The following is a 22,318-nucleotide window of genomic DNA, read 5'->3' on the forward strand; positions in this document are numbered from 1 at the left end:
TGAGAAGAACATAGTTGGAACTGGCAGCCATGCTTTGCTCTTGTTGATTACTCACATTTCGATTCAGTGCGGTACACAACCTGAGATGATTCCAACTTGCGATCCAAGATCACCCACACCAGACACCCACTAGAACTGTATCAGTCAGACCATCTTTAATTCATCACTCTCTCATGTAAGAGCAACTTGAGGTTAAATCCACTGATTGACCTTGCACTGGCCTGTGCGCCACTCCCCGCCAAGCCCCTGCAGTCCCCACGGTCCCCTGCACTCTTTCCAAACCGTGGCCTCAATTGACGCGCACGGGCCAGGCTGTAGCAATTAGGGGACAGATCGGGCGACGTGCTCGCTAGGACAGCTTGGTGCTGTTGCTTGCTGGCCAATTTCACCAACCGCGACGACTTTTGACTTTCTCTTTTTTCTTCGTCATCAACCACCACCACCACTACTCATCACCACAATCACCGTCGACGCCTTTTCTTTCGGCCTTTTCGACGTTTTCAATTGATTTCTACCAAGTTTAATCCCACACACCACACCACACCACACCAACAATGGTACCTCCCTCCCCATCCCCCATCACCACCACCCCCAATGAAGATGATGACGATACTAACAAGAAATAGTCCTCCCCCCGCGCCTCCTCCCCCTCCTCCCCCACATTCTTCCCATCATTCTTCTCAACCTTCTCCCTCCCTCCTCCCCCCCCCCCTCCAGGAGGCGCCCGCACCGCCATCCGCCGCCGTGCTGCTGCCGACCAAAAGGAGAAGATCGCCAATGCCAGACCCAACAGCACCCGCGCTGCGGGCGCGGGAGGCTCGAGCAGCACCATGCTGAGGCTGTATACCGACGAGAGCCCCGGGCTCAAGGTTGATCCGGTTGTTGTGCTGGTGTTGAGCTTGGTGTTTATTTTTAGTGTGGTTGCTTTGCATAGTGAGTTTTTCCTTTTTTGTTCGTATGAGGGGTGGTGGAAGGGGGAGCTTGGACTGGTGTTTTGGATGTGGGATTTTGGCTGACAACAAGGGGAATAGTTATCGCCAAGATTACGAGGAAATTCTCGAGCTAAATTCCTGACACCTCACTCGATGACGCCAACGATGATCTGAGGATACGAGATGAAGAGGGACGGTGGATCTGGTGGCGGCTTGGGTATCATGAAGACAAAAGGCTCACGGAACAGGGACTCCAAGGGTGGTGTTTAGGAAGAGAAACATTTCTTAATCCATCATGAGGACTGAAAATCACTGGGCCAAAAAGGGTGGTGAACTTGGGGATGGTGGGTGACAATTTTGTTTTTGGCGGCGTTCACAACATACATTACATATACCTAGGGAACGCGGGGAAGGGGAGGAAGAGAGAGATAATGGGTCGAACGGATGGTGAGATGGCCAAAAGGCATCTTGTTTTAGTCTTTTCGTGGATGTGTTTTTTTTCTTGTTTTTTTTTTGCAAATGTGTACAATGTAAATTTGTTTGTAAGTGGCTGAATGATGGACCTTGTTCTGTTGTGAATGCCATTTAGATGATGTTGCTCTTCTTGGCTTGTGGACATGGTTGCTTGTGCTGGGAGATAAGCAGGTTCCATATGAGGCTATCGTTGGGAGAAGCCTCGGGACAGAATCAATAACGGTGATTATACAAAGGTATTTATGACGTCCACCAGGTAGAACCCTGAATCCAGAAGCTCACCATGTGATTAATCTGCTCCTCAAACTGGTCGAATAAATCTTGATCGCTTGAATTGTAAACCCTCGGGTATATATGACTATCTCTCTCTCCCTTTTCACGCCATTCTCCTCTGTTTCTATCCCTACAGCTCCCCGTTTCTTATACACATTCTTTCTTCATTGCTCCCCCCCCCCCCCACCACCACAGGTATTTGGTTGATACAAAAAGGAAACAAAACAGAGATACAAAATATGTATCCAACCCGCCTTTAACCCCTTAAACACCATAAACCCAACCATCAATAAAACGCCATGAGATCACCTAACCCAAAACCAAAACGCCAAAACTGTGCACCCAGGAGAAATTATTGACAAAATCACAAGCACCCTGCTCAGTTACTTCTAGCCCTCTTCTCCGCCTCAATCAACTCCCTCCTCATATCCCTAAACATATCCTCAATCTCATACACCTCCTCCATCGACAGCTTCGCCGACCTCAGCGTGTCCAACCCCCCTCGAAACATCCTCATGATGGCCTTTGCCCGGTCCTCTTCTTCTTCCTTGCTGTCTTCCAAATGTCGTTCCCTTTCTTCCGCGCTCGCCTCCACAGTGGAGGCCGGGCTGGTTTCTTTTTTTCGTTGTTGTTGTTCACCAAGTTGCATTTCTTCTGCTGCTGGTGGGTGGGTGACAGAATTGGTGGGTTCCTCCTCCTCCTCTTCTTCATCGTCGTCATCAAGACGTTGACTAGCGCTAAAGGACTCGAGCGCAATCTGGGATTGAACCTCGTCGTCGTCGCTGGTGGGGGGGTCATGATGCAGGTGGTGGTGTTCCATGTCCATGGCTGCTCCGCTGTCGAGTTCGGGTGAGCCGAGGGCTGTCGTGTTTTCTACAAGAGGAGACACCGGAGGACTTGACAATTCAAGGGAGGAGCTGGGAATCTCCGACATGGACTGCTCATGCGGGTTTTCCTCGGCCTTCACCTCCGCAGGAGCAGCAACTTGCTGAGGTGCCTGTGTTCGCCGGGGTTGGCTGTCTGGGACCTCGTGCTCCTCCACCGGCGGCGGCGTCTCGGTGAACTCGAGACGCGTTCTCTTGCTAGGATCCTGCGCTCTGGTAGATCCTCTTTTTCTCTTGCGCGGCCGGCCTCTTTGTGGTCCCGTTGGCTGCGAGCTAGGGATCGTTTCCAGCTCTGGTGATGCTGCCGAGCTTGACCTGGTGAGTCTTCTGGTGACTGGTGGTATTATAGGGATAGATTTGCCGAGTTTCTTGGGGCTATCACCAACCACAATGCACTCCCGAGGGGCCGCCTTAGGCCCCGTGTAGTCGGGGGAGGCAGATGATTGGTGATACTCTTGCCTGTCCACTCGCGCATTGTCCAATTCAACCACCAATCGGAGCAGACTTCTCTCGTCGAGCTCGCTGACTTCGAACGAGGTGTTATCTGCATTGCTGCGTTGGCTCGTTGCCGGGGCAGTCGACTGAGCTGGCCCTGCGGACCGCCTTGCTCGGCTAAGGCTCGTCGGAAGAGGACCTGAGCGTGCGTCCACAAAAACTTCATCCGATTTAGGCTCGGGATTTTGACGAGCAGGACCTTGCACGGCCTGGGGCGGTGTTGAGTGTCGTTCCTGCTCAGTCAGTCCCGGAAGCTGGGACCCATTGGTAGAGTCAACGTCCATGTGATCACCATCCTCCCCTGGCAGCCGTGCCTCCTCCTTTTCTTCTCCAGCGACGGACTTTTGAGGAGAAAGGGCGGGAAGTGATACCACGGTGACAAAACCACTTTGACCCGATGGATCGGGGACAGCATGGCGGGAAGGAAGAGGTGACCCTGAGATTGGCGAGGAAGAGAACTGCCACTCCTCAAGCAAGCTGTGACTAGCAGACCTTGACCTTATCTCAGCAGCTAGCGGATTGCGTCTCGGTTCTGGAGGTGATGAAGGCGGATCAGTCATGTCGTGTCCCGGAATCATCAACGGCTGCCCTCGGCGTGGGGTCGGCGTTGACGAGACATACTCATCAAACCGAGCATCTGGCTGAGGGGTGGCCGCTTGGGGTGTTGTGATCTTCTCTGGAGCCCGAGATGTCCCTTCCTCGGTTGTTGTGGCATGTCTCCTTGACCTGCCTGGGCTCGACCTGATCTCAGGGAAAAGAGCAGCGTTCTCTTTCTGTCGTTCGCGCACTTCCTTCTGTCTTTCAGTCAATGCCTGTGACTCGAGTGCATTCATCTCCGTAGCGGCAGGGCCAATGGCTGCAAATTGGATCTGTGAATCATCGTGTCTAAGTTTTGGCGCTGCTTTCCGACGATTGGCAGCAGCCAGCTTTCTGACAGGTGATGTGTCGACACGGCGCTTGGTCGACGGGGTAAGCCGAGTAGACGCTGGTGATCTCGCTGGTGACGAGGTTGCCCGCGGAGTTCCGCGTCGGCTGCTAGATCGAGTGGACATCCTCGGCAGGCTGAAGTCCTCGGACGACTCAGTAAACAGCATTTGCTGCTGGCCTGCAAACTGGGAGCTGACAGTTTCGAGACCTGGCAAAACAATGGCGGTATGAAGTTGCATCTGGATGAGTGATGCTTTGAGGTCCTCTGGGTACTCCAGATGCCCAACCTTCTCAAACAGCGTATTCCACAAAGAAACGGCAGAGTTGACAATGGACCGATGACTAGAAGCAAAAGACGCGCAGAAGAACCGCTCAAGAAAGTCGAGTTGCTGAGCTGGCTGCTCGATCTCAGTGATCAACGAGGCTAATTTATCCCAGAGGGTTTTGGTCTACTTATTGTTAGTAACATAGCAACAAAGTACCGGGGTGTGTGTACTCACTGCAGCAGAGACAGAAGCAGTCTGACTGCTAAGCTGTCGATTGCTGTCCTGAAGCCAGGGGATGATACCATCCTGGAGAGTGGCCAATGTTCTCAGGAACAACTGGCGATTGCACCTGTCAAAGAAGCCACCAACTTCCTTGAGAAGATGGATAGTCGGATCGGTATCGGTGGTGTCAAATGTGGTATACCTGTTTACCAAAGCTTCGCTGGCAGCCTTGTAGAGGTTGTCAAACGTGTCAAAAGAGGAAGAACGAGATCCAGCAAGAGCAGTACCCCAAAGACGCCGCCGGGCTGCATCTACAGCTTGCCGGTCCCGTGGCTGTGTTGCAACGGAGATGAGTTCAGCCACGCATCTCAGAGTATTCGGGAGCAACGCGCCTCCAGTTCCCCCGAGAGTGATCTGGTCCATCAAAGCCTTGGATAGGGGCTCAACGATAACTATCGCTACTCCTGCATCTCCAGTCTCTTCCCGTACTCTTTCGAATAGCGCATAGAACAAAGACTCCCAAGGCTTCCAGGGGAGGCTCGGAGTCGACCTGATGCCGCGTTCGAGTACCTTGACAATGTCACGGTATTCATTGCCAACCGGAGTATCAGTCCCAGATCCTGTTGAGTGGTGACTGTGGTGTTGTGGATCGAGCCAAGGAGTGATCTGCTCAGCAACAAGCAGCCACGTTCCCCAAGGGCGAGGTGTCTCTTGGGGAATGGTTGCAAGGAGATCTTGTGCCAGGTCCATCTTTGCCTTGTCGGCCTTTGAGGCGAAGAAAGGGGCAAAAATTTGACCAAGGAAATCCGCATAATCCTGATCGTCCAATACACCAGGTGGGAGTGTTGACAAGCTAGAGAAGAGCGTGTAGAGAGGGGCCTTCAAGGCCCCTTGAGCTTTGCTGGGCTTCTCGGTAAACGGCAATGACCCCAGAGAGTTGAACATAAGCTTCAAGTACGATTGTGCAGCGAGAAGGAACTCTGGTCCCTTCCCCTCGGGAACCCCCTGCTTCCACACGGTTTGCAAAATATTAAAAGATTCTGTAACAAAGCTGGTGGTATCCTTTGATACCTTGATCTCCTTAGCCGCGGCAGAAGCAACAGTAACCACCAAAGTCTCCCAAAGCTTGTATGTCGTGGTGTTCGTTTGGGCGAGAGCAATGAAGTTTCGCTCAAGAATGTTTCCTACCAGAGGAAAGACCTTCCCAACACTGTGTCGGACCCATTTCGAATCAAGAGGCGGAAGTTCGCTCGGCTTCAGATGTGTATTGTCCTGAATGCGGTCTTCCTTCCATCTCCGCGGCGTCGTGCTGTCAAACAGTCCAGCGAGGATGGCAGTGGCTTGCTGAAGGTTGTCGGCGGCAGCTTCGGAGGCCGGGTCGAGAAGCTTCTCAACGATAGGCTTGACACTACAATCCCAGTATCGATCCAGAAGTGTTGTGCTGGTGTTCGGTTTGAACGTGTAGTACAGGAGATTGCAGATGGACCCAAACACTGCCTGCCGCAGCTCCTCGGTCATCTTTCCAGGACCTTTTCTCCCCAACTGCCCTGTCAGGGGCGTGACCAGCGTCGAGATGTTCTTGTTAAACGACCGATCGTCGGTTTGTACAAAGTAAACAAGACGGTTCCAGCCACGGTTGGCGGCGATCTTGGTGGCAAAGTCGGTGCTGTTGAAACAGCCCTGAATGAGAAGAAGCCAGGAGCGCGAATGCTCCCACTTTTCTAGAGGAATGCGAAGCAGTAGTAGGACCGCACTCCAGATATCTGGAACCACTACAGAGTCTTGTTTCTCCTTGATCATAGCCTGGAGCCTCTCATAGTAGTACTGGATATACTTTTGGTCCCCAGAACTGGTATTGAAAATCTCAACAACTTTTCTCGATAACGCCTTGTCGTGTCCGATAGTAAAGGCCAGTTCGAGACCAAAAGAGATAGCCGATGATCGAATTTCCTTCAGATTACTGAGCATATCGGTAAATAGATCCATCAGCCAGTCTGAATGAACTATCATGTATTGCCTCGATTGCTTGACCAGCTTCCGGTAAATGAAGATGCGGGACAGGACGATGCTCTTGCCTGTAAGATATTCCTCGATCCGGCGCAATGATGCCACTATTCTCCCAACTCTTTCTGCCGTGATGACTTTTGCTGGGAAGTTTTGCACGGACAAAACCTGCATAAGACGGCGGGCGATATCCTTGGGAGTGTCAGGGTCCTCGAAGGACCGAATGCAGTGGTCGACAATGAAAATGCCAAAATCATTGCTTATGGACGAGGCTATCGCGGGAAAGTGAAGAAATGTGATGAGCATATTGAGGGCGTGGTTCACAAGTATCGAGTCCAGAGCAGATTCCGAGGTCCTAGAGACAATATCTCTCTGAATAAACTGCATGAAAAGCCCCATTTTCTCTTGCAACGCCACGCGGTCTGGTAGGTTATTCGATGTCTTGAGGGCCCGGGTCAACATCTCGTATGAATCCACCTTCGACTCGCGGTCGCCTCCGGCCAGTTGCTGGATTGTGGATTCGAGCATGGCGGCAAGGTTGACTTTCGGGTTGGATGGATCGCAGGGGTTGCTGCTGGATGGGTCGAGAAGGTTTGGGGCGTGGTTTGTGATTTTAAGAATCGATTTGATGGGCTTGGACGCACTTCGAGGGAGGGAAACCGGCGTAGGATGTTGTTTCACTGCACCCCCTTCCCCGTAGACAGGAGCCTCCTTATATTCGGTTTGGGCGGAGAACCCAACCTTCTTGCGGCGGCGCGAGGTCGAGTTCGTTGTGGTAGAGGAGCTTGGGGACTGATGGCCCGGTGGAGTGTGGACGGACTGGAGGGAGCCAAGAGTATGGTTGAATGGGACGGAAGGCTCATGGTGTGTTTCTCTCGGGGGAGTTGGGGGTCGTGGTGGCAGAATACTGAGGGCGGTAGATAGGATGGCAGGAGATGACATGTTCGGCGGATCGAACTGTCGAGAGAGGCTCTGCGCCGAGAGCGATGGAGAGCAACCCAAAGACCCAGAAATCCAAAGACCCAGAAACCCAAAGACCTGGCGACCCGTCACCTGAATACCGAAGACTGACAAAATGGCAGACACATTTAGAAAACAGAACTGGCGATGGCGGCGATGAAAAGGCGGCCCAGCAACAAAAAGACGGTAAGGAGCGTGATGTCGGCTTTGGTCGCACAGCAAATGTGTCTATGTGGTTGAGCCGCTGGAAGACCTTGGGCAATTAAGACTTTTAACGCGGTCGCGCCATGTCTCCCCTGGTCCTTGGACGCGTCAGGTCGCGACTGCACTTTGTCAAAGGTGACAGGCCCCACATTCAGCCCCCATCTTTTCTGGGGATGCATCTCTCCAACAGGTACTTGTACCATGTAACAATTGAACTTGATGAAAAGATCATATATTCCACTGCGGGTTTCCACATTGCTGGAAATTAATTGCATCTGGTCTGGAGTCTCCATTCATCAATACCAAACTTGAACAAGGCCGGCTTGGAGGGTCTAGTCAGTGTTTTCCTAGCGACGGCTATGTATGTATCTATGTACCTTGTACTTGACAGTTGCCTTTGAAATAGCCCCACCCAGTTGTCGACGACGCTCTTTCACTTTCAGACCGCCAGTATGGGCATCTTGGGAATCGGTATAAACCATTCATGAGTAAAGCTTGCTTCCACTTTCTTCCTATATTTTATTGCCGCATCTCAAGTTACACGCCAGCACAAATTCTCGTCAGCCAGGTCATTTTTTAAAGAGGGGTACCCAGCTTTTGGAGTGGTTCTTTATTGTTGCAACAACCCATCCTAGAATAAATCTCCAACTTTATCACAGTCGCTATGGCACAATCTGCTTCTTTCGGAAGACTTACAGGGCCTGGTAAGGGAAACTCTGGGCTGCTACTTGATGAACGCAAAGGCTAAGACTCCGGTAGCTAAACTAGATGCTGTGAAGCAGCTTTTGGGGTCGTTGACAGAGGATCTTGAGACCAGCTCCCTAGCACCTCAACGTTGGTTTATCTTCCCAGCAGCTCTTGAGATTGCCTCTAACAAGTTTGAAATAGGACGAGAGTCGATCCTTGAGGAGCTGAAGATATATGGCCGGGACCCCAACTGTGCAGATCCTATCTTCACCAAGGAAGGCATCAAGACGCTAGTCAGACATGCTTTTGACAGTACGTCAGTCAACACCTCGCGCGGCGCCCTCAGGATACTTTGCAATACTCTTCTTCTTGAACCAGAGACGCGACAAAGATTCGTCGACACTGGATATGCGGCCAAAGCAAGTGAGAAGCTGAAGGAGGATAACTCCGACGATGAGTTTCTTGTGGCTAGGCTGCTTCTTATCTCCACATACAACACCAATATCGATCTCCCCAAGCTCATTACACAGCATGGCCTGGCGGACTCCATAGCCAATCACCTCGCGAGGCATGCCAAACGACTTTCCTCGACAAACAGATCGACCACTGCAAATCCTATGGATCCAATGGCCCTAGAAGAAACCCTCAAGCTTACCTTCAACGTCAGCCAATTCTCTCCTAATCACCTCGCCTCTTTCGAACCAGCAATTCCTCATATTATCACTATCCTGTGTAGTCTCGACCTACCTTCCCCCCACACCAAGACCCCTCTTGGGCCGCCGTTTGGACCCGCAGTCAACGCCGTCCTAAACCTGGACCTCTCAACCCCAACCGCGAAGGAGTACCTCTACCCCGACAGCTCACCGTCCAGCTTCTCGGACCGCCTCATTAAGCTCCTTTCGCTCTCTATCAAGGCCTACAAGAACCCAGATCTCGAGCAAATCGTCACTCCTCTGGTCTGCGCCCTCTCCCTGGTCTACGAGCATGCCCCGGCCTCCGTCAAGCAGTCCATTAAGTCTGCTCTCCTGCCAACAGAGAAAGATCGCGAAGACGCCCTCGGCAAGGCTGACACCTTGCAGGGCCACCTCTTGAAGAACTGGTCCAACCCCGAAGCCCCAGAGCTAGGCAAAGCGATTGCACACTTGTATTTTGACTTGTCGAATAGGGACCCGCACAAATTTGTCAAGAATGTTGGTTATGGATATGCTTCTGGTTTCTTGTTCCAGAACAACATCAGCTTCACCCCGGAGGAGCTCAACAAGGGCGGCGAGACTGAAGTGGAAGGCGAGGATGGCGTGAGGGAGATCAAGAGGCCGATCAACCCCATCACTGGGCAGTTCTTGGATACAGAAAGGGTATCTGAGCTGCCAGAGATGACGGATGAGGAGAAGGAGAGGGAAGCGGAGAGGTTATTTGTTTTGTTTGAAAGGCTTAAGCAGACCGGCATCATCGATGTGCAGAATCCCGTGGAGCAGGCCATGCGGGAGGGACGGTTCGAGGAGCTCCCTGACGACAAATAGTATGGGTGCTTTTGGAGTAGCTTGGCTGTGAAGAGGGGAACGGGGGATAGTTCAGGTGGCAAGCAACCTCATCTCGGGATGATGGTTGTTGACGGCAACATTATCCAACAGCTGGCACTGGTTTCAGACATATCTGTTTATTCGTCGACGAACAGGAGCATTACCTAGGCAACCACGATACCTGAAACCGAAGCTTATAAGATCCAGATTGGTCCCATGTAATAACAAAACAGGACGTATGGTCTAGTGGTTAAGACGTCTCGGCTGCAAAATGTTCGTTGCCTTGAAACTGTTACAATGATATGACAGGTGAAAGGGTTCGAATGATACAATGCTCCCTGAGAAGGTCCCGGGTTCGAACCCCGATACGTTCAGTTCCTTTTGGCTTTTTGGATAATCTGCCACATTTGCTCCTTGCACTCCGGCCCTTCCCTTCCGGCTGTGGTCAAGGAAGGAGTCCGGGCTTGGCACGATAAAGTGGGTCTCCGGTCCCGAAGAGTGTGGAGCTCCTCCCTCGGGGAAACTGGTGATTTCATGACGTTGCACTTTTCCGTCGCGTTCAAATTACCTTCAACTTTCCAGCCCAACAGCTCTTTTTTTGACAGCTGCAGCTTGCGAAGATTACAACCCACTACTCTTCTCTTCTTACTACATACGGTCATTTCAGGCGATAGTTTATTCATTGGTTTATTGTTTATTTCTTCAGTACAACCAAATGGACGCCGTACGCACCGCCCTCCAACCGATAACCCACAACCTCCCTGCCCCGATTCGGGACCTGGGCGTCTCGATCATTGGGGGGAAATGCTACAAATCTCTGCTTCTCGATATTGACGTGGAGGACACCGAATGCCTCAAGTACGCGATTAGCAAGGGTCTCGGAATTGGCATTGTCGGCGCCTCAGCGATCGTCAAGGTGCCGCAAATTGTGAAGCTTGTCAAGTCCAAGTCCGCCTCGGGAGTCTCTTTCCTCGCCTACCTGCTCGAGACCTCGTCGTACCTGATCAGCTTGGCATACAATGTTCGGAACGGGTTCCCCTTCAGCACTTATGGCGAGACGGCCATGGTTCTCGCCCAGAACGTGCTCATCACAGTTTTGGTCCTGCACTACAGTGGAAAGGCCAGCATGGCGGGTCTGTTTGTTGCTGCTTTGGCGGCCAGCGCCGTCACGCTTTTCAACGAGCAGACCTTGGGCATGAAGGAGCTGGGTTGGTTGCAGGTTGGAGCTGGGGGCATGAGTGTGGCCAGCAAGATCCCCCAGATCGCGGCCATTTGGAGCCAGGGAGGTACTGGGCAGCTCAGTGCCTTCACTGTAAGTTCATTCGGCGGTTGCAGTGTCAAGATGGGAGAACAATATGCTGACGGCGGTGAATGAACAGGTCTTCAACTACCTCCTCGGCTCGCTCACCCGCATTTTTACCACAATTCAAGAGGTGGACGACAAGGTTATCCTCTACAGCTTCGTGGCTGGCTTTGCACTCAACTTGGTGTTGGCGCTCCAGATGGTGTACTACTGGAATGCGCCCTCGGCGAAGGCCCAGGGCAAGCGCAAGGAGGCCCTTCCCCCCAACAGCGCTCTCGCCCCTTCATACGCTGAAGTTGCGGCGACCTCGACGGCGAGACCTCGCAGCAAGGGCCCCACGACTCGCCGCCGTGGTTAGGAGCTGGATCCCTTTGTTCGAGAGTATCCAGCTCATAGATTTTTCATGAAACGCACTGCTGGATGCCTCGTCTTTTGTACCATTGTTGGGTTTTGCTTTTGGGCGGTCAAATTCACCATCGCGGCTTCGTTTGGGTGACCTCATTTATTACCGGGCTTCTTCCAGCTATCGTGCTCCCTTTCAGGGTTTTTCAATGGTTTCTCTTGGTAGCCATTGGGTCTGTTCTTTGGGTGATGTGGGTTGCCGGAGCTGTTGTTCGGGCGATATGGTGTCCATATTCGCAGCGTTTCTTTGGTTTTCTGCTCCATTGGTTTTTCTTTTTATGTATGATAAGGGTTCTTTGACAGCGACACAGGGAAAATGGTCAAGTGACGGGCTCATATGAATGACATATCTTTTTACGAAACACCTCAGACCATGGTCCAATTTTTCGACATGGGGTCCGGGAGACTGCAGCGAGAAAAACGGCTTGTCACGGACTTCCGAGTCTATGTATCGGGCAGATGTTCCGGAAGAGCCCCGCGGCTCCGGTGAGCGGAGTGTCGTATGCAAGAGACGACAGAAGCAGATCACGAGAGATATCGAAAGTGGTTGGGGCATGAAAGTGTCTGTGGTCCAGACCTCATTCGGCTTCGGATTGGACCCCGATATTCCCCGCAGAGATTTGCATAGGCACACAATGCAAGCTGCAAAAATTATTGATCCTTGACTGGGTTCGCCATCAAAGATAAGGGACATGATCTGGGAAGTCCATGTTGCATCAGCAGCCGCCGAAAGGGTCTGATAGGGAACGACAATAGGGTTTCTGGGGTGGTGCATGATCAACGCCATGGAATTTGTTCAATGACTGCAGGTTTTCGGCTTGTTCCATCTTCTTTGTTGACCACCCTTTGGGACATGCCCACCACTCATGGCCCTTCACCGCCGCCTTTTTACGAGAAAGTTTCACCATCAGCAACGATAACTTCTCTTGACCCCCTGGAAGGAGGAAAGGTAGCGAGCGGTCTGGCTCTTGAAGAAACTGTTGCCAGCAACGCCAAGGATCACACTACAGCGAAACCGCAGGTCCACTATCTCTCTTTCCCCCGTCCGAATGGTCTGCTGCATGGCAGCGGTCCCCCCGAGCTCCTTTTTTTTTTTTTGGGGGGGGGGGGGTGTGTGCTTGCGCATTGACAACTTGACAGGAGGTTTTTGGAATGCTTAGTACTGTGAAATAAATTGGAGTGGGCGCCCCTTCCTGTGCTTTTCTCATCCCGTCTCTCGATGGCGCAATATCGATAAGCTGTCCCACGATTGCGTCAAAGAAGAGCGGTTGCGTGATCTTGCGAGCAATCTGACCTGCCATCCACACACACTTTCCTGAGACGTTTATACCCCCCTTTCACGTTCTTCGTGGGGGGTTCTCTTTTCGTTTTCCCCCCTTCTTTTTTCTACGCTAGTTTGTGACATATTTCCCCCACGGGAACAAGAACAACGCCACCATCGACATTCACAGAAGTTATTGCCTATTTGGTCCACTTACACACGGTTGAAAGTTTCCTAACTTGATATTGGGCAAATTCTTGGCGAGGCTTTCTTACGCAATCCTAGAGGCCACCACATCTCTAGGGCTGAATTAGATACTTTGAGATACGTGGGAGGACCACAAGCAAACCCCCCAGAAGCAAGCTTATTCACACACCTTGACATCTTACTCGTCGAGAGAGACATAGATACATCACCATGTCACCCGATCTCAACTCCCTCCCCGGCGCTGACAGCACCCCATCACCAACACCACCACCACCAATCAACAGCACCCGCGGAACAACAGCTTCCAATAGCAACGGCCACTACTTTCCCAACGGCCACCATGATGGAGAAAAACGCCCCAACATCCTCTACGTCATGGCCGACCAGCTAGCCGCCCCTCTGCTCAAGATGTACAACCCCACCTCCCAAATCCTCACCCCCAACCTCGACGCCCTAGCTGCAAAATCAGTCCAGTTCGACTCAGCCTACTGCCCCTCCCCGTTATGCGGCCCCTCAAGAATGAGCATGATCACGGGGCAGCTCCCCATGAAGATAGGAGCGTTTGACAATGCCGCCCAGATATCAAGCGATATCCCGACTTATGCCCACTACCTTCGGCTGAAGGGGTACCACACAGTTTTGGCGGGCAAGATGCATTTTGTCGGGGATCAGCTGCATGGGTACGAGACGAGGCTGACGAGCGATATTTATCCGGGGGATTTTGGGTGGGTGCCGAACTGGGAGGAGCCGGAGACGAGGCTGGAGTGGTATCATAACGCGAGCAGTGTACTGCAGGCGGGGAGCTGTGTGAGGAGTAATCAGCTGGATTATGATGAGGAGGTTATGTATAGGAGTAGGCAGTTTTTGTATGATTTTGTTAGGGAGGGGGAGGGGGGAAGGAGGCCGTTTGCTTTGACGGTGAGTTTAACCCTGCGCCACGTTCGTGTTTTTGTTTCGGGGAGGGGGGCGGGGTGTATGAGTGACCCCCACGGGACCCGGGAGGTGGTTATCATGTGGTATGCATGATGCGCTGCACATGACTACTCGGCCAGTGGCTGTTGGGTCGCAGAGGGGAGGGGGGGGGGACAATATGGGGAAACGACTGGTCATTCCAACTACACGGTGTGCTAACGTCCACTCTCAGGTCTCCCTCACCCACCCCCACGACCCCTACACCATCGAGCAAAAGTACTGGGACCTCTACGAAAACGTCGACATCGACCTCCCCCGCGTGACCATTCCCCAGGAAGACCAAGACCCCCACTCCAAACGCCTCCTCAAAGTCTGCGACCTGTGGGACAATCCTTTCTCTGACGAGCAAATCAAGCGGGCCCGGAGGGCGTACTACGGCGCCGTCTCGTACGTCGACGACTGCCTCGGCCAGCTCCTCACCCTGCTCAAGCAGCTCAAGCTCGACGAGGACACGATTGTGATCTTTTCTGGCGACCACGGGGACATGCTCGGGGAGAGGGGGCTGTGGTACAAGATGTCGTATTTTGAGAGCTCGGTGCGTGTGCCGCTTCTGGTGAGCTACCCGAAGAGGTTCGAGCCGAGGAGGGTGAGTCAGAATGTGAGCACGTTGGATATTTTGCCTACGATGTGCGATTTGGTGGGGACGAAGCCGTGGGCGTTGTTGCCGATGGATGGGAGGAGTTTGCTGCCGCATCTGGAGGGGAGGGAGGGGGGGCATGATGAGGTTTTTGCGGAGTATACTGGGGAGGGGACGGTCAGGCCGCTGATGATGATCAGAAGGGGGAGGTGGAAGTATGTGACTTGCCCGGCGGATGGGAGTCAGTTGTTTGATTTGAGGGCGGATCCGCTCGAGTTGAGGGATTTGGTGAAGGAGGGGGTGGTGAGGACGGATGAAGAAACAAAAGAGGTTTTTGAGGCGTTTGAGAGGGAGGCGAGGGAGAAGTGGGATTTTGAGGGGATTACGAAGGAGGTGTTGCATAGTCAGAGGAAGAGGAGGTTGGTTTGGGGGGCGTTGACGAAGGGGAGGTTTGAGAGTTGGGATTACAATCCGATTGATGATGGGAGGGAGAAGTAAGTTCTTCTCTCTGGCGTGATGAGGATGTGTACTAATCTGTTGTGATAGGTATATCCGGTCGCATATTCCTCTGGATGACCTCGAGAGGCGGGCGCGGTACCCGGCTGTGGATGAGTCCGGCCGGGAGACAGGATCGAGGATCGTGACTGATCAAGCTGGATCTCACGGGCAGTAAACTCTGTCGACATGTGCTGGTGGCGCTTCAACTATTACGACGGTGATGAAGAGGATGTGGTTCAACCCGGTTTCTCATAGCGAGTTTTGCTCTTGGGCGCACGATGGAGGTTCGAATGGTTAAGGTGGACGATATACGCGAAGGCATCTTGGGACATGTTTAATTTGGCGAGCGTGCTAGCATTACTCTTTGTCAGTTATGCTGATAAAAAATACAACCGATCATGCAATCTGCACTGGTAGACCGTATATGTATCAGCGTTGATGATGTTGAGAGCAACCATTGAGAACCTTGATGAGCTAGCTGCCTGAAAATAAAGTAGGCTAGAGATCTGCGCTAGCCAAATAAGGAAGCGACAACCCGGGCCTGTGCTCAAGCTCCCCCGCGCGCGCGACAGAATCGCGAACTTAACCATCATCATCAATTGCGCTTCTCAACTTTTCCATATTTTGATCGCAACAACAAAATCCCGACTGTAGAAATCACCAACTCTCACCACCAATATCTAACCCTTCCCACATCCAAGTCCACCCCCACCTTACCAATCCGCACTCATCACCTTTGATCTCGCGCAAACAGCAGCGCGAAAGCGCAATACCCAACTTCCCGCGACAGCAACACTCATCCACTGACCACAACCACTTTTCCCTCAACCGCCAAAGATGGCCTCCCTAAACCTCCTCCCCGAAGACCTCAAACACCTCGACCTCCTCCGCAACCGCTTCGCGACCCTATCTCTCAACCTCTCCAACGCCCACCGCAACATGGCGCTCACCTACCCCCTCCCCTCCCAAGAATCCCTCCAGGCCTCAGCAGCAATAATCCACACCTCGCTGCTATCCCTCCAGTCGATCCTAACCGACAAGTCAGCCTTGTTCCACCGCATCGCTGTCCACCCGTCTACCAACTTCCCCGGGCGCACCCAGCTAGACTTTTTGTCATCGATGCTAAGAAAAAAACCGGAACCGGAGATCGAGACGAAAATGGAGATGGGGATGCAGAGGGCGAGGGAGGTGGGGGTTGATGAGGCGGTGTTGGCAGAGATTGCTAGGCGGAACAAGAGACGGGAAGGGGGGGATGATGAGGATTATGAGGAGGGGGGTGGTGGTGGGGGTGGGGATGGGGACGAGGGGGAGGATGAGGAGGCGAATAATGAGAAGTGGGCGGATTGCTGGTTTTTGTTTGATAGGGGGTTGAAGGAGTATATTAATGTGCAGGAGGGGAGGAGTTATACTGTGGAGGAGCAGGAGATGGGGGTTGAGAGGGTGAGGACGGGGTTGAGGAGGAATTTGTTGGAGGAGGAGGAGGAGGAGGAGGAGGAGAGTGATGATGAGGAAGAGGATGAAGATGAAGAAGAGGATGAGGATTTAGTTATGATGGATGGGAGTGGTGGGGGGAGGGGAGGGGTGGGACAGCAGGGGGTTGTGCAGCAGGCGAGGTACGTGGTAGGCTTCATTGACATGTTTTTGGTTATTTTGCTAATCGGGTGGCCTCCAGTGGAAATACGGGTGTGCAGCCAGAGCACTTGTTTTGGTTGTATGCTAGGGGTAGGACAGATCTACCGCCGAGGATAGAGCTCGAGTCCAAGAGGGCGCCTGCGAAGGGGCAGGTGAAGAGACTTCCGCCTAGGTAGTGGGGTGTGTTTCTCTGCTCCTGGTTTTGGGAAAGGGGCGGCCGTTTATATATTCATCTAGCATAGCGGGGAATGGGACATGGTGTTTTGGCGACAGGTGCGTGGCTTTGATGGCTGATGGCTGTGGCTCTGAACGCCCCTTTTGATCAGGAAGGTTTCTTCCTCCTGAGGTTAAGTCGGGTGTGGACTGGTCATGATAATCAAAGGAAAATACCCAACTTCGAAGTCATGCAATTGCTCTTCAACAAGACTTTCAGTGCTTCGCAGGAGGATTGTCATGTCATAGAAGCAGTATGCAGAACTAATATATGGGAATATAATAATTTGCCTACCCAATGTAAGACATACATACTATGCCGACTTTTGTGTTACCCCGCTTCCAACGGTTGCCTACCAGTTTCAGTTGCCCTGCTTCCAACAGTTGGTTGCCTACCAATCGCCCTATTTGAGATGGCCAACCCGAAGCCCTATTCGAGGTGGCCAACCTGACGCTTGAAAGCGTGTGGTTCTTCACATTCTCTTTTTTTCTTTCTTTCTATTTCGCCAAGCCATACCCCCCTTCATCACCATGACCTTCCACCTCTTGTCCCTGCCCCAAGAGATCCGGCCCGCGATCTACCTTCAAATACTATTCGTGAACCCCCTCACCTACCACAACGACGAATGTGCCTACCCGGGGAAACTAGCCTCGAAGCCGCCATCACCATGCATCTACGAGCCTGTAACACCCGATGAGAACGGGCAGCGACGACAGGGGGTGGTGGTCAAGACGTCATGGTGGTGGTGGTGGTCGTCGTCGTGACAAGTTGCCATTATTATTATCACCCTACCGACCGCACGGGTATATCCCTACTGCCTTTCTGCAGACTTGTCGACAGGTTTACACCGAGTGCCGGATGATGCCCTTTCGGGAAAACGAATTTGTTTTTGCGAGGTGTCACAGCTCGGGGGTTGGGCCAGGGCTGGAGTTGACGGGGAAGTTGTCGGGAGAGGACACACCAAAGCGGCCCAGTTCGCAAAAGTGATCATCTGGGCCCCCCGACCTAGGGATTTGAAGATGCCCCCGCAGCTTGAGCTTGGCTCAGAACCTTCTTGGCAGCTGGACAACTTGAGATACTTGCGCATGTTCACATATCAACAGGATCTCCTGGGTGCATCCTTGCCTTCTTTTCGGAGTCTTTGCGAGCGATTGCCTGGGCTTAGAGAGCTGAGGCTGCACATTAACCCTGACGAAGAGGGACCCGTGGGTCCAGTCTCGGATTGGTGGTGGGGAGAGGTGCTGGATGATAGTTTCACTGAAGAGCAGGCGCCGATACAGGCACGGAGATGGATGTGGGTTGATTGTGGACTCAGACAGCTGAAGGGGTTGAAATATCTTGAGATAGCGGTGGGTATGTATTCCACGCTGTCGGAAGCTGGGAGAAGCAAGTAGGTTACGCTGTTGGAGCAAAGATTGAATGATAAAAGGGAGGAGGCGCAGAAGGTGAAGGTTGCTCATGTCCCCCGTACCATCGGGTCCAGGTGGGTATGATAGAATCAGATATAGTCATCTGTTGTACTCTTAAAATGTCAACACACATTACAGTATAAAAACCGACAAGGGCTGGCTGGGCTGCTTGGCAATATGACATATGCCAAGCCGGCACACACGTTCGAAACATTCTCCGCTGCAGATCTCTGGAGCTTGTGCGTGTCCCAAGGCACAGCCTGCAACTTGGCAACAAACAACAACAAGCATGAGAATCGAACTGGCGAAGATGCTATCTTGCTCTGCTGGCCACGCTACTTCAGAGGAGAACGGCTCGCTGTTTTAAGAATTGTCTGACCCATCATGAAATCTTTTCAGCTGTCAGCGGCTAGAACCATCATTGGAGGCGTTTCCTCATGTGGCGTTTCCGAAATTGTTGCATGTTCAGCTCCCTGCATCTTCCTGTTGTTCTCCTGGGACCTGCAGTTCAGATCAAGCTTCACAGGCCGATCCGTTCCCCTCCTCTCCTGGAAGCCCCTGCATGTCCGACGGAGTCTTTTGGGCCGTCCTCTGAGACCTGGGGGAGCTACACCGCCGGGTGAGGTGAGGCAATGGGTCGGTCGTACCTGCCTGCCTCTTCTGTTTTTTTTTCAGGGTTCAGTTACTAGGTGCTCGGTGAGACACAATACACCGACTTTGCTGCTTGCCCTCTCACAAGCGGCTTTCGCTTTTATTGTGTTTGCTGAAACTCATGCCGGAATAGGGCAACGCAACGACGCGCGGATCAGCCAAGGGCCTGGAACATCTTTTCCAAGCTCGGTAATCTTGCCAACCCCTGATTCAGCAAGCCTCGAGCCTGGGAACGTCACTAACAACGGCTGCCATGAGACAATGGTCCCTGGAACTAGCGACGAATTAGCGTGACGGTCAATCGGTGCACCGCACCTTGTCATATCAAATCCCCAGGAAACCAAACGTTACCCACGCCTGACACCGCCACCCGCTCTCCTTCAAAACACACCTTGTCCTCGGAGCTCAGCTTGGAGCTCCCCCCTTCTTTCCTCGTCCTGGGCCTCAACTTCGTACATACACACGCACACAAGCAGCCACCTTCCTGTGGCAGCCCTCTACCATCTGACTTTGTAGACTTTGACAGTCGCTTTGATACGGAATTTGCCACCAGTGTATATCATCACATCACTCATTCAGTTCAATCTTCACCTCACCATCAATACCGCTTGTTTTATTCCCATTTCCAACCTCAGGGCGGCGGCCCAAGCCTCTCATCACCAAGATGTTATCACCGCCCACCGCCAGCCTCCCCAGGCTTTTCCTCCCTCGCCAAACCCTCTTCAAAATCCTCCTCGCCCTCCTCCCCTCCTTCCTCTCGGACCGCCTCTTCCCCGACCATAAACCAACTTACCGCGTCCATCCAACCTCGTACCTCGACGGCCTCCGCGGCATCGCCTCCATCATCGTCTTCTTCTGCCACTACACCGAAAACAACTTTTCGGCCCTGACGCCCTCCCACGGCCTCAACGTCGACCGCCCCTCGTCTTTTATTCAACTCCCCTACTTCCGCATCATCTTCTCCGGCAGACCAATGGTGCACATCTTTTTTGTCATTTCCGGCTTTGCCCTGTCGTACAAGCCCATCAAGGCTCTACACGCCCGAGACCTGGACAAATGCTACACTGCCCTTGCGTCGTCCACGTTCCGTCGAGCGTTCAGGTTGTTTGGACCGTGCGTGGTGTCGACGTTTATGGTGCTTTGTCTCCGGCAGACGGGGTATCTGGGTCCGGCGCAGGAGACGCTGATGGAGGAGGTGTGGAAGTGGAAGGGGGCGGTGTTTCACCAGATTACTTGGGGGTGGGACTGGGATAGGGATTTGAAGCCGGCGTATGATATCCACTTGTGGACGATACCGATTGAGTTTGCGCATTCGATGTTGTTGTTTATGGTTGTGCTGATGCTCAGTCGGGTGAAGCTGCATGTGAGGATGGGGAGTGTGTTGGGTTTGATGGGGTACTGTTTGATGTGTGGGAAGTGGGCGGGGTTCGAGTTTTTGGCGGGTTTGTTTTTGGCCGAGGTTTTCGTGCTGAAGCAGGAGGGGAAGAAGCAAAAGGAGTGGGAGGGGGAGAGGGAGGGGACCAAAGAAGGGGGGATGGTGATGGGGCCGGGCATGTTGGTGAAGGGGTTGCAGGTGGTGATGATACTGGTGGGGTTGTTCATTGGGGGTTGGCCGAATAGGAGTGCGGATAAGACGCCGGGGATTAGCTGGTTTCTGGAGAGGACGCCGTTGCCGTTTGCGGAGATGGATCATTTGGCGCCGCAGAAGTTTTGGTTTGGGCTGAGCGCGGTGTGTACGGTGTGGGCGGTGGGGGAGCTGGATTTTCTGAGGAGGTTCTTTGAGGGGGGGCTGGCGCAGTATTGTGGGAGGATCAGTTATGCGATTTATATCATGCATGGACCGGTGATGGATACCATCCAGGCGTCGATTCTGGGGCATGTTGATATCGCTGCGAGGGGGAAGCCAGGGGATGCGAATTTTAAGGAGGCGCTTCCTGCTGCGGGTGTAAAGGGGTTTTTCGGGGTGAAGACGCCAACTCAGATCACGTTGAGCTGGTTCTTTGGGATGTGGATGATTGGGCCATTTGTGTTTTGGGCGGCGGATGTGTTTTGGAGGGTGGTGGACAACCGGATTGTGGACTGGGGGAAGAGGTTGGAGAACTGGTGTCTGGATGAGGACACTGGGCCTAGCCCGAGGTCCCAGGGGTATTCTGTTGCTGCGTGAAGGCTTTGCAAATGTTTGGGACCAGGGTGAAAATATCATGGGAGGTGGGTGCTTTGATGGGTAATTATTAGCAGGCGGGGCGTTGTTGGGAGGAGTTGGACTGGCTGATGATTAATTTCTCTTATGTTCTTTTCCCGCTCTTTGCTAGATTGGCGGCTTAGTGTTCTATACCCAGACTTCGTTGTTCACAATACAGCTTTGCTTGTTTTATGGCTTTGGAGAGAAAGATGGAACAAGAGATGTTTGAGTTTTGGGATGAAAGGTCTCAACTGTTGGTGAATTTCTTCCAAAGCAAAAGAGCGAGTTGAGATCCGATATCATGTGACCACGCGATGCTGACCTGCGGTTGGGGGTGGTTGTCGACGCGGGGGGGAGGGGGAGGGGTGAGTCACGGTTGTGCAGGTTGGTCTTTATTAGTCAGGAAGGAGGTATGACTGCATTGGATATTGCCTGGGGCAGGTCAATGGGGATGATATAAACATGTCTGAGGGGCCTCAGGCTGTATTTTTTTTTACTTGAAATCTTTTGTTCTTGGTTCATCGGAATCAATCAATTGATGAGGTTGAGAAAGAACCAATTTAGAAAACTGAATACGACCCCTCACTTTGCTACAGTTCTTTATTCTTTCCTCCTCTCTCTCCGGTCTTCGGGCACGGCACACGCCATCAATTGAAGGATAGCCGTGGGAAACCGCTCTGATCCGAAGGGGCGTTGTGTTATTGGGATTGAGTGGATGAGATCTTGGGGTGTAGATTCAGCTTTTGACTTTTGGGTGTAGTAGGTAGTTGGAGAGGTAGGGTGTTTATATGGGATTTGTTTCCTGCTTTCATGTTCTGGTTTATTCCCTGTTTTTGGGTCACTTACACCTTTGTCACAGCCTCACCACACGACCTTCTCACACAACCTTCTCCCAGCAACCCCACCATCTCAAATACCGCCATTGAACCATCACCCAAACCAATTAACTCACAATCCTCATACCAACCAGTCAGTTCTCAACTTAACCCAAACCGAAAATGAACGCCTCCTGCCAATGCGGCTCCATCCGCTTCAAAACCCCCCTCCCCAAACCCCTAGCCTTGTATATCTGCCACTGGTATTACTCTCCCACCCCCCACCACCCCGGTCTATTCTCCATCTGCCCCTTGGTTTTTTAAAATTTGAAAAAAGCTTAGTTGTG

At 52.5% G+C, this 22,318-nt stretch overlaps 7 protein-coding genes across 7 annotated transcripts; 6 read left to right on the top strand and 1 right to left on the bottom strand.

The window, feature by feature from the left end:
* Positions 1–554: 554 nt before the first annotated feature.
* On the top strand, positions 555–1,066 carry PODANS_1_3880 (uncharacterized protein; the record flags this gene model as incomplete). Its single annotated transcript, XM_001912555.1, has 3 exons — positions 555–557; positions 627–933; positions 1,032–1,066. 3 exons carry the CDS (start codon positions 555–557, stop codon positions 1,064–1,066), a joined length of 345 nt encoding a protein of 114 aa, XP_001912590.1.
* Positions 1,067–2,058: 992 nt separating this feature from the next.
* Positions 2,059–7,419, bottom strand: PODANS_1_3890 (uncharacterized protein; the record flags this gene model as incomplete). The annotated part of the gene is made up of 2 exons (XM_001912556.1): positions 2,059–4,374; positions 4,486–7,419. 2 exons carry the CDS (start codon positions 7,417–7,419, stop codon positions 2,059–2,061), a joined length of 5,250 nt encoding a protein of 1,749 aa, XP_001912591.1.
* Positions 7,420–8,372: 953 nt separating this feature from the next.
* PODANS_1_3900 (uncharacterized protein) lies at positions 8,373–9,848 on the top strand (the record flags this gene model as incomplete). The annotated part of the gene is made up of 1 exon (XM_001912557.1): positions 8,373–9,848. One exon carries the CDS (start codon positions 8,373–8,375, stop codon positions 9,846–9,848), a length of 1,476 nt encoding a protein of 491 aa, XP_001912592.1.
* A 715-nt stretch (positions 9,849–10,563) lies between these two features.
* PODANS_1_3910 (uncharacterized protein) lies at positions 10,564–11,509 on the top strand (the record flags this gene model as incomplete). The annotated part of the gene is made up of 2 exons (XM_001912558.1): positions 10,564–11,160; positions 11,228–11,509. The coding sequence occupies 2 exons, from the start codon at positions 10,564–10,566 to the stop codon at positions 11,507–11,509; spliced, it is 879 nt and encodes a 292-aa protein (XP_001912593.1).
* Positions 11,510–13,231: 1,722 nt separating this feature from the next.
* PODANS_1_3920 (uncharacterized protein) lies at positions 13,232–15,243 on the top strand (the record flags this gene model as incomplete). Its single annotated transcript, XM_001912559.1, has 3 exons — positions 13,232–14,041; positions 14,166–15,064; positions 15,117–15,243. 3 exons carry the CDS (start codon positions 13,232–13,234, stop codon positions 15,241–15,243), a joined length of 1,836 nt encoding a protein of 611 aa, XP_001912594.1.
* A 662-nt stretch (positions 15,244–15,905) lies between these two features.
* Positions 15,906–16,876, top strand: PODANS_1_3930 (uncharacterized protein; the record flags this gene model as incomplete). Its single annotated transcript, XM_001912560.1, has 2 exons — positions 15,906–16,681; positions 16,741–16,876. The coding sequence occupies 2 exons, from the start codon at positions 15,906–15,908 to the stop codon at positions 16,874–16,876; spliced, it is 912 nt and encodes a 303-aa protein (XP_001912595.1).
* A 2,762-nt stretch (positions 16,877–19,638) lies between these two features.
* On the top strand, positions 19,639–21,138 carry PODANS_1_3940 (uncharacterized protein; the record flags this gene model as incomplete). The annotated part of the gene is made up of 1 exon (XM_001912561.1): positions 19,639–21,138. The coding sequence occupies one exon, from the start codon at positions 19,639–19,641 to the stop codon at positions 21,136–21,138; it is 1,500 nt and encodes a 499-aa protein (XP_001912596.1).
* Between the last annotated feature and the right edge of the window lie 1,180 nt (positions 21,139–22,318).

The sequence above is a fragment of the Podospora anserina genome, chromosome 1 (assembly GCF_000226545.1).
Source record: "Podospora anserina S mat+ genomic DNA chromosome 1, supercontig 1".
In the NCBI taxonomy this organism is placed as follows: Eukaryota; Fungi; Ascomycota; class Sordariomycetes; order Sordariales; family Podosporaceae; genus Podospora; species Podospora anserina.